General features: G+C 39.7%; 1 protein-coding gene across 2 annotated transcripts in view; it reads right to left on the bottom strand.

The window, feature by feature from the left end:
* Nucleotides 1-876: 876 nt before the first annotated feature.
* Nucleotides 877-12,808, bottom strand: part of LOC127428513 (protein phosphatase Slingshot homolog 2-like) — a 48,558-nt gene continuing 36,626 nt past the window's right edge. For both annotated transcript variants that reach the window (XM_051676943.1, XM_051676945.1), the window contains 2 exons: nucleotides 8,383-9,289; nucleotides 877-3,832 (listed from right to left, as the gene is read on the bottom strand). In XM_051676943.1, the coding sequence (XP_051532903.1) occupies nucleotides 2,582-3,832; nucleotides 8,383-9,289 (2,158 nt within the window). In that variant the 3' untranslated portion in view covers nucleotides 877-2,581. The remainder of the gene's footprint in view (nucleotides 3,833-8,382; nucleotides 9,290-12,808) is intronic.

A 12,808-nucleotide genomic window follows, 5' to 3' on the forward strand; every position in this document is an offset into this window, starting at 1 on the left:
TTTTTGCCAGTTATTTGCAAATTTAAAGGGAAATAAGCAAACGATCTAAAAATTTAAAAAACGAATGCATGAACATGCACGATAGGGACACAAATATGAGCAGCACACACATTAGAAGCTCAAGTACAGGTACTGCACTAAAATAACTAAGAATTCTGCTCTAAACGTCACGTTTGCATATATAAAAAGAGAAACTGTGCGCCGATTTTGTGCTTTTTCGTCTTTTACTATTTTGCGTTTTATTATCATTCAGTAAAACACAGACCTAACTACTGATGCATGTCCTCATGAAATCAGAGACTCTCTCCTCGAAATCCAAATACAAGTGATCAAAAGAGACGACCAGGTGTAAGGGTGATGTCTCGCTTGTTCATTTGTGATTGGATCAACCAAAACGCATCTTAATACCAGTGTATACATGTCGGGTACGAATGGCTGTGTAGTTGATACACTACAGTCCTGTAGTGCGCGTACCAACCAGCATGACGAAAAACAAGACTGAGTCACAGGGTGCCGACTGCAAGTCGTGTAGTGTACGCTTGGCTTTAGAGACTGATAGCCCTTGTCCCTATTCACTTTCATTGTAGGAAAAGAAGAGCTAACATCTTGTGTTCCACAGAAGAGTTATGTGGGTTTGGAATGACATGAGTAAATGATGATGGAAAATGTATTTTTGGTTGAACTATCACTTTAAGTGTCAGATCAGGTAGAAATAGCTCCCGAATAACAACACTTTGTAGTGTAGCAAGCTCTCAGTTAATTATGATCAACTTAAAAGCAATTTAAATTCTCCTAAACACTGAATAAAAAAAACACAAAAAAAACATGGAACATATGAATCATTCACATTAATAAAATACAAGAAAATAGTTACCATTGTGCTTTTTAAATTTCCTTTAATTGTCACAGTTTAAGCACGATAAAGAGAAAATATTTTTCCAGTCTTACAATGAACAGAAAGACACATTTCTGTCGTCTTTCTTTTTTGCACTGTACAACATCCTTACAAGCAACACTAAATTCATACTCTGCAAGCATGCCTCCAGAATACAAACCACAGTTTAAAAAAACACGTAAAACGATAATAAAAAGTGCATATTAAGATCCCCCATGTCTCTTTTTTGAAAATGCTGAAGGAAGAAACTGCACTGGAGTTTAAAACAGACAGAAACTGTGCACACATCCACATTGAAGTATACATACCATCCACATCCACAAAATATTCATACACACACTGAGGCCCTTAAACTCTACATTCTACAAGTACCACAGATTTGACCCCATTCTCATTAGACCCACATGCACAGAAAATAACCTCACATCTGTAATAATTTTACACTCACAATTACATAACATTCATTTCTGAACGCATTTAAACATACATACTCATCTATGGCTCTTTTCCAGCCCTCAACACACACATACACACACCCTCCAGAATCCATACAATTCAGCAGAGCACATTTTGTTCATCTGTTCATAGACTGACAGGTAAAGGATAAAGTGGTACATTTTTTACCATTGTATGCAATGAACGATTTGATAGGCATTGTGCAAAAAGTACATCAGTCATTGCACTTTATTGTTCTTCCAGAGCAGCGATTTTTCTACTCAAATGATGGGTCAGGATAACAGGATTCCTATTCTGTGCCATCAACCCCACCAAAATCTGCCGACTATAATCCTTCCTTGCAGTTTTTGATTTCAGGTTGGATAAGGCCCACTGAGGTATGCATGGCAAGTGGTTAATCACAGACTCGCACTGGCAGGTACAAACACATGCACATAGTACGTTTACATGCACTTTAAAAGTTCAGTTTTAGTTGCACTAGAACAATCATTCTTCATGTAAATGCTTTAGTCGGACTGAAATCTTACTAGTCTGATTTTTGCAAAGTCGGACTAACAGACCTACTGTAGATAACGCTATTGTAGATTGGCTTCATCCAGCACGTATACACATTAATCGGACCACAACTGGCCTCACCATTGTGCGCATGCACAGGTAATGTACAACGTTTATTTAACACTTCCTCAGCCAGGGTCAGAAATAAAGGGTGGCTCGGGGCAAAAAGGCCCCGAAATTCAAAATGCGGGGGCAAAAAAATAATGAATTGCCCTTGTAATGAATTCTTCTATTTATTATTTGTAGCATCTGATATTGTTCTCAATATTCTATTACAGTTCTAGTTATACATATGGCATATCATATTGATGTTGATTGAATTTATAGGGTAAGAGGTAATCAATTCTCTACCTACAAAGAACATTTTGTGTAAATTAACTGATTAAATTGAAGTAATCGGATGAGACATTTGTTTTAAATGTTAAAAAAAAAAACCCTCATAAAAGGTAAAAAAAATAAAAATAAATCCCCCTAAAAATCAAATTCAGGGGCATCCAGACAAAGCAGGTTTATTTCTGACACTGTCCTCAGCTAACGTCCTTACTTCAAATACTCGATTATGCATGGTCAGATGAAGACTGTAGCTCGACTATGCATAAACCTGCTGTAGCCCGATTATAAAAGTGCATCTAAACGTACTGACTCACACATACTGGCATAAAACCAAAATCAAAGTCACATTGTGTGGTAAGGGTTAACGGTTCGTTTTTTCAGCCTCCTTAAGGGATGTGTCCTCCCGTATTGTTGGCGTGTCGCCAAGGGAATCAATGCATCCTGTGCGTTATCCTGCTCACAATGATTGGACGATTGGGAGAGTGGCAGTGGCTTGACATCACAGTCACTACGTTCCACCTCTTCAGTCTTACAATCCTCGGTGTGCCTGAGCATATGTGATTCAGTGGAAGAAACCGGAGATGTGAACAAGGAAGGGAGATCGGGAGTACAAAGGGGTACAACTCGCTTCTTTTTTGAGGTATCATCACTACACAAGTGGGGCCGTGGCTTATTGGTGGAAGAAGAGAGTAAGGCGGGACTCGAATCGAGCTCGCTCAGGTCAACGAGTGAGAGCTCCAACAACCCAAGCTTGGCCAATGAGGCCGACCGCTTCATCACTGAGGGGCGGGTTAGCCCAGCCTGACGAATCCGAGCCTCCACCTCTTTGGTCCTCTCTCGCACATCCCGGCCCTTTCTCTGCTCCCTTCTCGACCACGGTGGGCTAAAACTTTTGTCTGAGAAGCCACTCACCTTCCAGAGGAATGCCCCAAGCTCTTTCAGGGACTCCCAAGTTTCCCTCATGTCTTTAGGACAGCGTCCAGAAGGACAATCCGAGTCTGTGCAACTCTCCTGCTCCGTGATTCCCTCCAGCTGAAGAACCATGGCTGGAGATGAGTTTTGTCTTAAGTGGATAAGGCTCATTTCTGACCTGACGAAGCCGGTGTGCTCTCTTTTGCCATGTCTTTCCTCACTCTCACTTCCCTCATCGGCTGAATGTTCTTCTTTCTCCATCTTCTCCACAACGTTCTGAGGCTGGTGACGGTGACTTGACACAGTGCTTGGATCAGGTGTGAGGTGTATGTGGGGTGTGGTCTCCTCAGTTCTCTCTCTGGTGCTGGTGTTGATGGGGGAACATCGCGAGGAACACGCGGGGGCCGAGGATGCCAGCGCCGTTGCCGTGACCTCCTGCTTGATCTTCTGTTCAAGCTCTCTGGTAGCTCGGCGCACAGTGCCTTTTGGCCAGTCGCTTTGCACGTCTTTCCCGTGATCCACCTTCTCCATTTCAGCTTCCATTAATGTGCCTTGAGCTAACTCCTCTTCCTCACTGCTACAGGAAACAGGTTGGCTGGTAGGAGGGGGAGGAGGGGTTACGCTGTGCCTTATGGACTCCATTTCTAAAACTTTGTTATGGACTGAGACACTGCAACTCTCCTGTAGCAGAAACAGAAAGGAATGTTTATTTTCATGGAATATCTAACTCAACTGTTTCAGTGACTTAAAGGTGAAGTGTGTAATTTCTTTGCCACTAGTGGCACCAAACGGAATTGCAAAAATAAAGCGATTTTTCATTTTCTGAAACAAATGTTAGAGGTGCTTGCCTTTGCAAAACACGATGGTAGAGTGTTCTGGATGGCTACGGTATACTACATTTTTCCACATGCCGTTACATTTCGCACATGGCTGATGCGTTAGACACACGCACTAAGAATACATTGTAATACTTTTAGTACAGTCAAAGGCAGGCAGGCACATGCACAGACACAGACAGTGGAACTGTGGAAATGACAACATTTCCTGGCACAAGTCAGAAAAGTCCACCCCCATGTCTCTATGATATTCTGGTCCCTAGATATGGCTCGGGTCCGTCCTTCCCTCAATGCAAGTCCATGAGGGTTTTTTCCCCACACAGTCTGCCTTGTTTGGAGCAGGCAGCAAACTCTTGCCATTGGTTGAATCAGATGTTGCCATGTCAGGTAGCTCAAATAAAAGGTTAAAAGTGCCACAGAGCACTTAAAAAAAAAAAAAATAATAATAATAATAATAATAAAAAAAAAAAAAGACACACATCACCTTTAACTCTAATTGGCATTACATTGTAATGCAACTGCAGCGGACTGAACAAAGCACCATGACAAGAGATGAAGGAGCCCATGCAACTTTTCTTATAAACAGTGGGTGGCAGTGTGGGACATGAGATTGAACTTAAAACATGGTTGTGAGACACGGTATGGAACAGAACCTGATTTTTAATGGAGTTTGACACTTACTCTCAGGAACATTGTTCCCTTGCTGCAGGATGATAATATAATGTTAACACAGATATATTCAAAGTTTTGTGCATAATTTTATTTAACTGTCTAAAATAAATAAAATACAGTATTTAAAATATACTAAAAACTAAACAGTGCCTTGAAAAAGTATTGAGCCCCAACTCTTTTTCACACAATTGATTTTCACAACCTGAAACTTTAATTAGACTGAGATTTTTTTTTTTTTATAATAATAATTATTATTTATTATTATAATAAATAATTTCACAGGAGTAACAGCCGTCAGTCATTTTGGACAAGTCTCTATAAATTTTACATTATTATTAGATCATTCCTTGTTGCAAAGTTGCTCAAGCTGTACCAGGTTAGCTGGGTTGTGGCAGTGAACAGTCATTTTTAGTTCCCTTCACAGATGTTTGATGGGGCTAAGATCAGGACACTGACTAAGTCACTCAAGGACATCACTTTTCCCCATTTTAAGCCACTCGAGTGTTGCTTTGGCAGCATTTTGAGTCATTGTACTGCTGAAACAAACTTCCTCATTAGTTTACACTTTCTGGCAGAGGTAGTAGGTTTTATCCAAAATCCTTAATGTATTGTGCAGCATTCATCTGATCGGATTATCAGTGCACATCGCTTAGCTTACCACACATTGCTTAGTGTTTAGTTCCGAGTTTAAGTTTCCACTTTAGGCCCTGTTTACATCTGGTATCTGTTTCAAGCAATCTGGTCACAAAGGGTCAAAAAAGTTTTGTAAGCTTATCCCTCAAACAGTATCTGGATGTTGTTGAAAATGCATGTGAACATATTGCATGTGTAAACTCTCATCTGTCTTGATGCATCCTGGACAACAGTGAAGGACCTCCTACTCCCCTGTCAATCAACCACAGCACTAAAACAAGTTTTAAATTTTGCTGGTTACGTGCAGCTTTAGTCGAAAAGAGAGGGGAAGCTCGCACACAATGCTTAGAAAAAGTCTTACAATTTTTTAATGTATTGAGAGGCCAAAAAGTGCAAAACGTGCTCAGTGCAAAGACAAAACATTTTCGATTTACATCATCATCAGTGTACGTGCAGCTTTAAAAAAATACATTAATTTGAAAAAGTGCATAAACATACAAGCACAAGACTTCGTAGCACTTCTTCCCAATGTCTGGTATCATCATGCAGTGACACATATCATCTAGAGTTTGCTTAAATTCGGACTCCACTAAAATATATATAAAGATTATGCTCTAAACATCATATTTGAGCTTAGATTAAAATTAAAGTATATATTTGAAATAAACAGTGCTGCAATTTTTTTCATGCTTTTTTCTTGACCTTTTTGCATTTAATAAACGCACAGTAACACACTGACGTAGTAAGCGGTGTATGTAGTCACAAAATCAGAGACACTCCACTGGAAATCTGAATACAAGTGTTCACAGGAGACACATTATTAACAGGTGTAAAAGGCAATGTGTCTCATCTAATCAACTTGTGATCTGATCATCGGAGATGGATCTTAATACCAGGTGTAAACAGGGACTTAGTCTCATCAGACCACAAGACCTTCTTTCACGTCTTGTAGCATCTCCAACTGATGTTTACAGTCAAGGCTTCTTTGGCACTCTTCCATAAAGGCCCTTTTTGTACAATAACTTGAAGATTGTGCCCCCATGGACATCATTTTAAGTGGGAGCCACTTACTTCTGTCAGAAAAATGCCAGTTTAGGAGGGTGGCCTACCCTAGGCAGTGTGGCTGTGGGTCCATATTTTTTCAGCCTTTATATGAAGGACTGCACTTAGCTCCAAGGTATAATCCAGATTTGTGCTCCTTCACAATTACATGCCTTGTTTTATCTTCATTTTGGTTTGTTCAATGGTAAATCCAAACATACTTTTTGACCTTATAGAAAGAAAAAGTATTTATGCTCGTGAAGTATTTAAAAACAGAAGATCCACTAATTTCTTACAGAGGTGGACACCACTAACAAATTGCATAAGTTTAATTCAAGAACATTTAAAAACTGTTAATTTATTTAATAAATAGTATATTTGCCCTGTGTAAATAATAATATATAGGAACTGTATCTAAAATAAATGAGGGGTGATAAATAAATACTAATACAACAGGCTGGAAAAATAGACATTTATTCATTTTAATATCATATATATATATTGAATGTGTTGAAACTTGACACCGGGTGACGCACCCTAAAAACTGCACCGTTAGATCGGTTTTATGCTGAAGAGCCGCTTAAATTTTTTTTTTTCTCTCTTTCATAAATGTAAATGAGTGTAAATGCCAACACCATCATACATGTTGAAAGGACCGAAGCCTGTCAACCAAAACATGAGCTCATTGATGTCATTAAATGAGTCTGCTTTTTTATTCCATCAGTTACTCCTGGTCGGAGGCTTCCGTAAATATTTAGTTTATACGTAGGCTTAAGTCCTACATAAATTTAATGGTGCAACGCTCAAATATTTAGTAGAGCGTAAATTTTGACTTAGTGCCCATTAACGCCACAACTAGGCTAAGTTGTAACGTACGTATAGCTGGTGCAACCGGCCCCAGATGTTTATTTAGCTATTTATTTTATTTTTATTTATTCTTTATTTAAATTGTCAGCAATTAACAGATACTTAACAGTACTGATGTTTATTAAGCTATTTATGTTATTTTTATTCTTTATTTTAATGGTGGGCAATTGACTTATATTAAACATACAGTACTGATTTTTATTTAACCATTTACTGTATTTTTTATTTATTCTTTATTTAAATGGTCAGCAATTGACTGATACAAACATACAGTACTGATTTTTATTTTATTTTATTTATTCTTTATTTAAATGGTCAGCAATTGACTTATACTAACAGTACTGATGTTTATTAAGCTATTTATTGTATTTTTATTTATTCTTTATTTTCTGTGTACATTTCTAGAATTTGTTGACAATGTATAATAATAATAATGTCAAATGTTCTTTGATAAAAATATTTGTTTAAGAAAGCAGCCTTCTGAGTACATTTGCATAGTCATATCGAGGCACAATCGGTGCACAAGCCACACAGAAAAGGTCTGTTTTCATTCCAGCTCAAAAATTAGCTATATCGGTCACCATATCGGTAATCGGTGAATTTTCACTCTCTAAAATCGGTATCTGTCGGGCTCTAGAAAAAAGTATTGGGGGCTGAATATTTTACCAAGGCATGGTAAACAGTCGTTTTTATAGAGAATGACACATAAAGAGTACTGTACTTTTGTGTACTTGTGCAAAGTAATTTTAGAAATGAAAGGAGCACGATTATAGCACTGTAGCATATTGTAGCATTAATACATACTCTATACTGTAGTGCATTAATAAGACTTTTGTTAAAGGGATTGTTCACCCAAAAATGTATTTCTTCCATGAAATACAAAAAGAGATTAGGCAGAATGTTAGTCTGAGTCACCATTCACTTTCATTGTATGTAAAAAAAAGATGCAATGAAAATCAAAAGTGACTGAGGCTAACATTCTACTTAACATCCACTTTCATTCACAGCCACACGGGTTTGGAACCACATGAGTAGGAGTCACTTAAAAAAAAATTCAGAAATTTACTTTTTTGGGTGAACCTTTCCTTTAATTAAAACTATTATAGGCAGGATCCGAAATTGTACCAGCAATCCATGTTTCCATAGCAAATTTAATTGCATAATTTCTCAAAAATAACATACCTTTTTCTGCTCTTCCTCTTTAATAGGGTTGTCAGGAAGTAGATGCTTTGTCTCTACACTCTGACATTTGTCCAGAGGTGTCTGCTGCGCTGTCTGTTCAGTCCCGCGGGTTTGCCCCTCCTGAGAAAGGCCCTGGAATTTCTCTCTGGCACTGAAGAAGTCAATTCGGTCTGTGCTTTGAGTTGAGGGGTGGGTGGTAGAGAGATCAGCTGTGTGTAATGTGGCAATAGGGTGATGGTCTTCATCACTGGTGTGACTTAGCTCTGCACAGTCCGTCTCCGTATTAGGCACTTGCTGGCGGAGGTCCTGCAGCCCTGAAAAACCCAGGGTCTGTGTGCATGGCTCAGGTGTTATACTCCTAATGTTCACAGATGAGAGTACCTTAGAATCAGGCTTCTCCAAAGGCACAAGATTGGAAACATCAGGCTGTTCAGGGACTGCTTGTTTGACCTTTGCATCTGAGAGAAGCCTGGGGGACGAGGGGGGATGGAGTACAGTGGCAGGTGGATGAGGACGACCCAATGGGACTGTCTCGGCAATGGTCACAGAGGTGAGATCAGATCTGGCCTCCGGGACAACAGTGGCAGCCTTGGGTCTAGGGAGGGAGGCTTCCTTTGTGGGTCCATGGAGATTTTCGTTTGGGTTCACCATGCCGTTGTAAATATGGGTGTCTGGCCAAGGTATGGTTTCAGGCTCTGCCTGGCTTTTAGCTCCAGTGGCATTGGCTGAGTTGGGTGTAAGAGTCTGCAGTAGTTCTTGTATTGAGGGTGAGGTCTGGCTGCTGATTTGGTTGCGAGAATTGGAACGACCCAGAGATTGTGCAGCAGGGGCCTTACACAGAGGCTCATGGTGCTCAGACAGGTCACTGTCCGAGTGGGAACGCCACAACTTATTGTGCCTCTGTTTGCTGTTATGGAAAAAAAGAAAAGGTAGAATAATCAAAAAGTAGGAATATGAACTGATAATAGTAGTAAACAATAAAAAAGGAGGCTTTTTTTTTTTTTTTTTTTTTACACTCCTAACCATCAACATTTTATTTTTATTTTTTTGAAGAATGCAAAAGTCACAGTGACATTACATTTGGTGTTGTGTGTTGTCCTGTGCGGTTGCTGGGGTGTTCTCTGTGGTTACTTACTGGTCCAAGTCGTTAGAGCCCTGAGCTTGGGGCACTTGAGCACATGATAATATATGTATAAGATATGGATTGGGTCCCTCCAATGCACAATCATAAGTATGATTACAAAAAATACATTAGCATACCTCTCCTCAATATTTGAGGAATCATTAGCAGCGTTTCCACTGTCGGGCCAAACGAGAGCATGCTAGTGCATGCCAGGGACAGTTGCGTTCCCACTATCACTTCCGGGAATACATCGTGCCGCCTCAGGGCCAACGGCCAAGTGCCTTTAGTCCACCGATTACCCCAAAGAAGGCCAACTGGGGACTGAGGCCGAGTCATTGTCAAAAGCAGAGTTTCGCCAAGTCAGGTCTCTCTTTCCACCAAGCAAAGACCAAAGTAACCAAACAAATGGCAGCTTCAGTCTCCACCATGTTCATTTAAAGGGCTAGCTAGTCTCAAGAGTCTGATACCTCAGCTTGTGCTTCCGTTTTCCTTGTGAAATGGGCGGGGTGTGTGACGTTGGCACCAGGGCGGCATATTAAGAGCGGGTTTTAGCGGGGCTATTAGCCTGATGGTGGGAATGCAGAACGATTCTGGTCTCGCAGCGCGAGGTCTTAAGCCATTGGCCCTGGCTGACCAGTTGATAGCACTAACTCGCACTGGCCCAATAGTAGAAATGTGGCCATTCATGTCCATAGCACAAATCATGCGTGATGAGTCTTGCATAGAGGTCTGCAACCCGAACCGGGCTCGACGGGATCCAAGAACCCAATGGGTTTCGGGCCAGGTTCAGGTCAGTTTTTCAAGTGGGACTTCAGGTTTGTAATTAATGAAAAATTAAACAGGCCTACAGAACTTGTTTCGCACATGCGCTCTCACTTACAGACACGTGCGAATGGACGAGTTTTTGCGTGCATCTGTTCTGTTTTCCCCTTGTTTTCCTATGTAAACACATGCTGGACGAATGTCTTTGACTGTTTCTTCAGTGACTTGTGCAGGACCGGTACTTTTTAAAAACCGTGTCAAGTTAAAAAGAACTTGTCGAGACACTTGCGCTCGGTTTCATTCTTTGTAAGGCAATGCTCTTTTTCCCTTCTCCTCTAGTGTACTGAGGGGCTGCCATGCCTTGTTAAAACTGTATGTTTACGGTTTCAATAGTTATGAACGTTGCCTATATGCTTACCTAAAAAAAAAATAGCCTATTGCAACAGTACTTGCTAGGAGAATTATAAAGATAGTGAGAGATTTCGGGTTCGAGCTTATAATCTGACGGTATCATTCGGGCCGGGTAAGGTCGGGCCACATGGTCTCAGGTATGGCTCATGCAGACCTCTAGTTATGCATCAATTGCAGTGTTGGGTGTAACCTGATTACAAAATAAATTATGTAATTCAAAAATCAATGATTGCTTTTTCATGCACTTTTTAAAGTTCGATTTCATTTCGAAGTTATTTAGTGATATTATGCCATGCCAGCTTCCAAGTCTAGTTTCATTGTGAAAAACAAGTTAAAATATATTAAATGGTAGAATAATAAAAACAAACATAAGGTCTTTAAAATATATTTTCGATAAGAACTCTAAAACTATTTCAGGGTTCCAACAGTAGTCAAAAGTAATGGTAATAGCATGGGTTGCCATAGCAAGCACCATTAATAACAAGTAGTACTATTTTGCTGATAAACATTTTTATGTAGCTATTGAAGCAAACTAAATTTAGCTTTACTGCCATCACATCAGCACATATTAATACAGTGGCATGCAGCCAAAACCAGTTTACTTTTTGTTTAAACGAATAAGCTATTAGAATCACTTTAAAAAAAAAGTACCATGGAATTATAATTTTTTTGGACATGTAGGCCACCATAGTAACCATTCAGAACCATGATATTACTAGCTTAGTACCATCATTGTACCAAGGTCCTGTGAAACTACTGCAGTAAGGTTCTAAATATTAATCACAGAATATAGTAAAATAACATTACATTAAAGAAATAGTTCACCCAAAAATGAAAATTCTCTCATCATTTACTCACCCTCATGCAACTCTAGTGTTTATCGCTTTCTTTCTTCTGCAGAACACAAATGAAGATTTTTATAAGAACATCTCAACTCTTTTGGTCCATACAATGCAAGTGATTAGGTGCCAAAATTTTGAAGCTCCAATAAGTCAGCATAAAAGTAATCTATACAACTCTAGTGGTTGAATCAATGTCTTCAGAAGTGATATGATAGATATAGGTGAGAAACAGATAAATATTTAAGTCCATTTTCTATAAATTCTCCTCCCTGCTCAAAGTCCACTTTAAAGGAATGTTCCGGGTTCAATACAAGTTAAGCTCAATCGAAAGCATTTGTGGCATAATGTTGATTACCACAAAAAATTATTTAGACTCATTCCTCCTTTTCTTTAAAAAAAAAGCAAAAATCGAGGTTACAGTGAGGCACTTACAATGGAAAAAACTTAAATATTGATCTGTTTCTCACCCACACTTATAATTTACTACTGGAGTCATATGGATTAATTTTATGCAGCCTTTATGTGATTTTTGGAGTGTCCAAAATTTTGGCACCCATTCACTTGCATTAATCTTCATTTGTGTTTTGCAGAAGAAAGAAAGTCATAAACATTGGGATGGCATGAGGGTGAGTAAATGATGAGAGAATTTTCATTTTTTGATCAACTAATCTTTTAATATGAAAGGACATTAAGTGAATGTACATTAGAAAGTCTCAGTTCTGGGGCCCGGGTAGCTCAGTGAGTACTGATGCCGACTACCTCCCTTAGTGTCATGAGTTCGAATCCAGGGCATGCTGAGTGACTCCAGCCACGTCTCCTAAGCAACCAAATTGGCCCGGTTGCTAGGGAGGGTAGAGTCACATAGGGTAACCTCCTCGTGGTCGCTATAATGTGTGGTTCTCACTCTTGGTGGGGCACGTGGTGAGTTTTGCGTGGATGCCACGGAGAATAGCGTGGGCCTCCACACACACTACGTCTCTGCGGTAATGCGCTCAACAAGCCACGTGATAAGATGCGCGGATTGACAGTCTCAGACTGCGGAAGCAACTGAGATTCATCCTCCGCCACCCGGATTGAGGCAAGTCACTACGCCACCATGAGGAATTAGAGGGCATTGGGAATTGGGCATTCCAAATTGGGGAGAAAAGGGGAGAGGAAAAAAAGAAAAAAGAAAGTCTCAGTTCTATAAAGAGGATGATGAGGTCAGACTGAAAGCAACAAAGATGACAGGATGAAGTGAGGGAGCAGAGATGAGAGAAATTGAAGAGAAGAGTGATGAGACAAGAAA

This window comes from Myxocyprinus asiaticus, chromosome 38 (assembly GCF_019703515.2).
Source record: "Myxocyprinus asiaticus isolate MX2 ecotype Aquarium Trade chromosome 38, UBuf_Myxa_2, whole genome shotgun sequence".
Taxonomy (NCBI): domain Eukaryota; kingdom Metazoa; phylum Chordata; class Actinopteri; order Cypriniformes; family Catostomidae; genus Myxocyprinus; species Myxocyprinus asiaticus.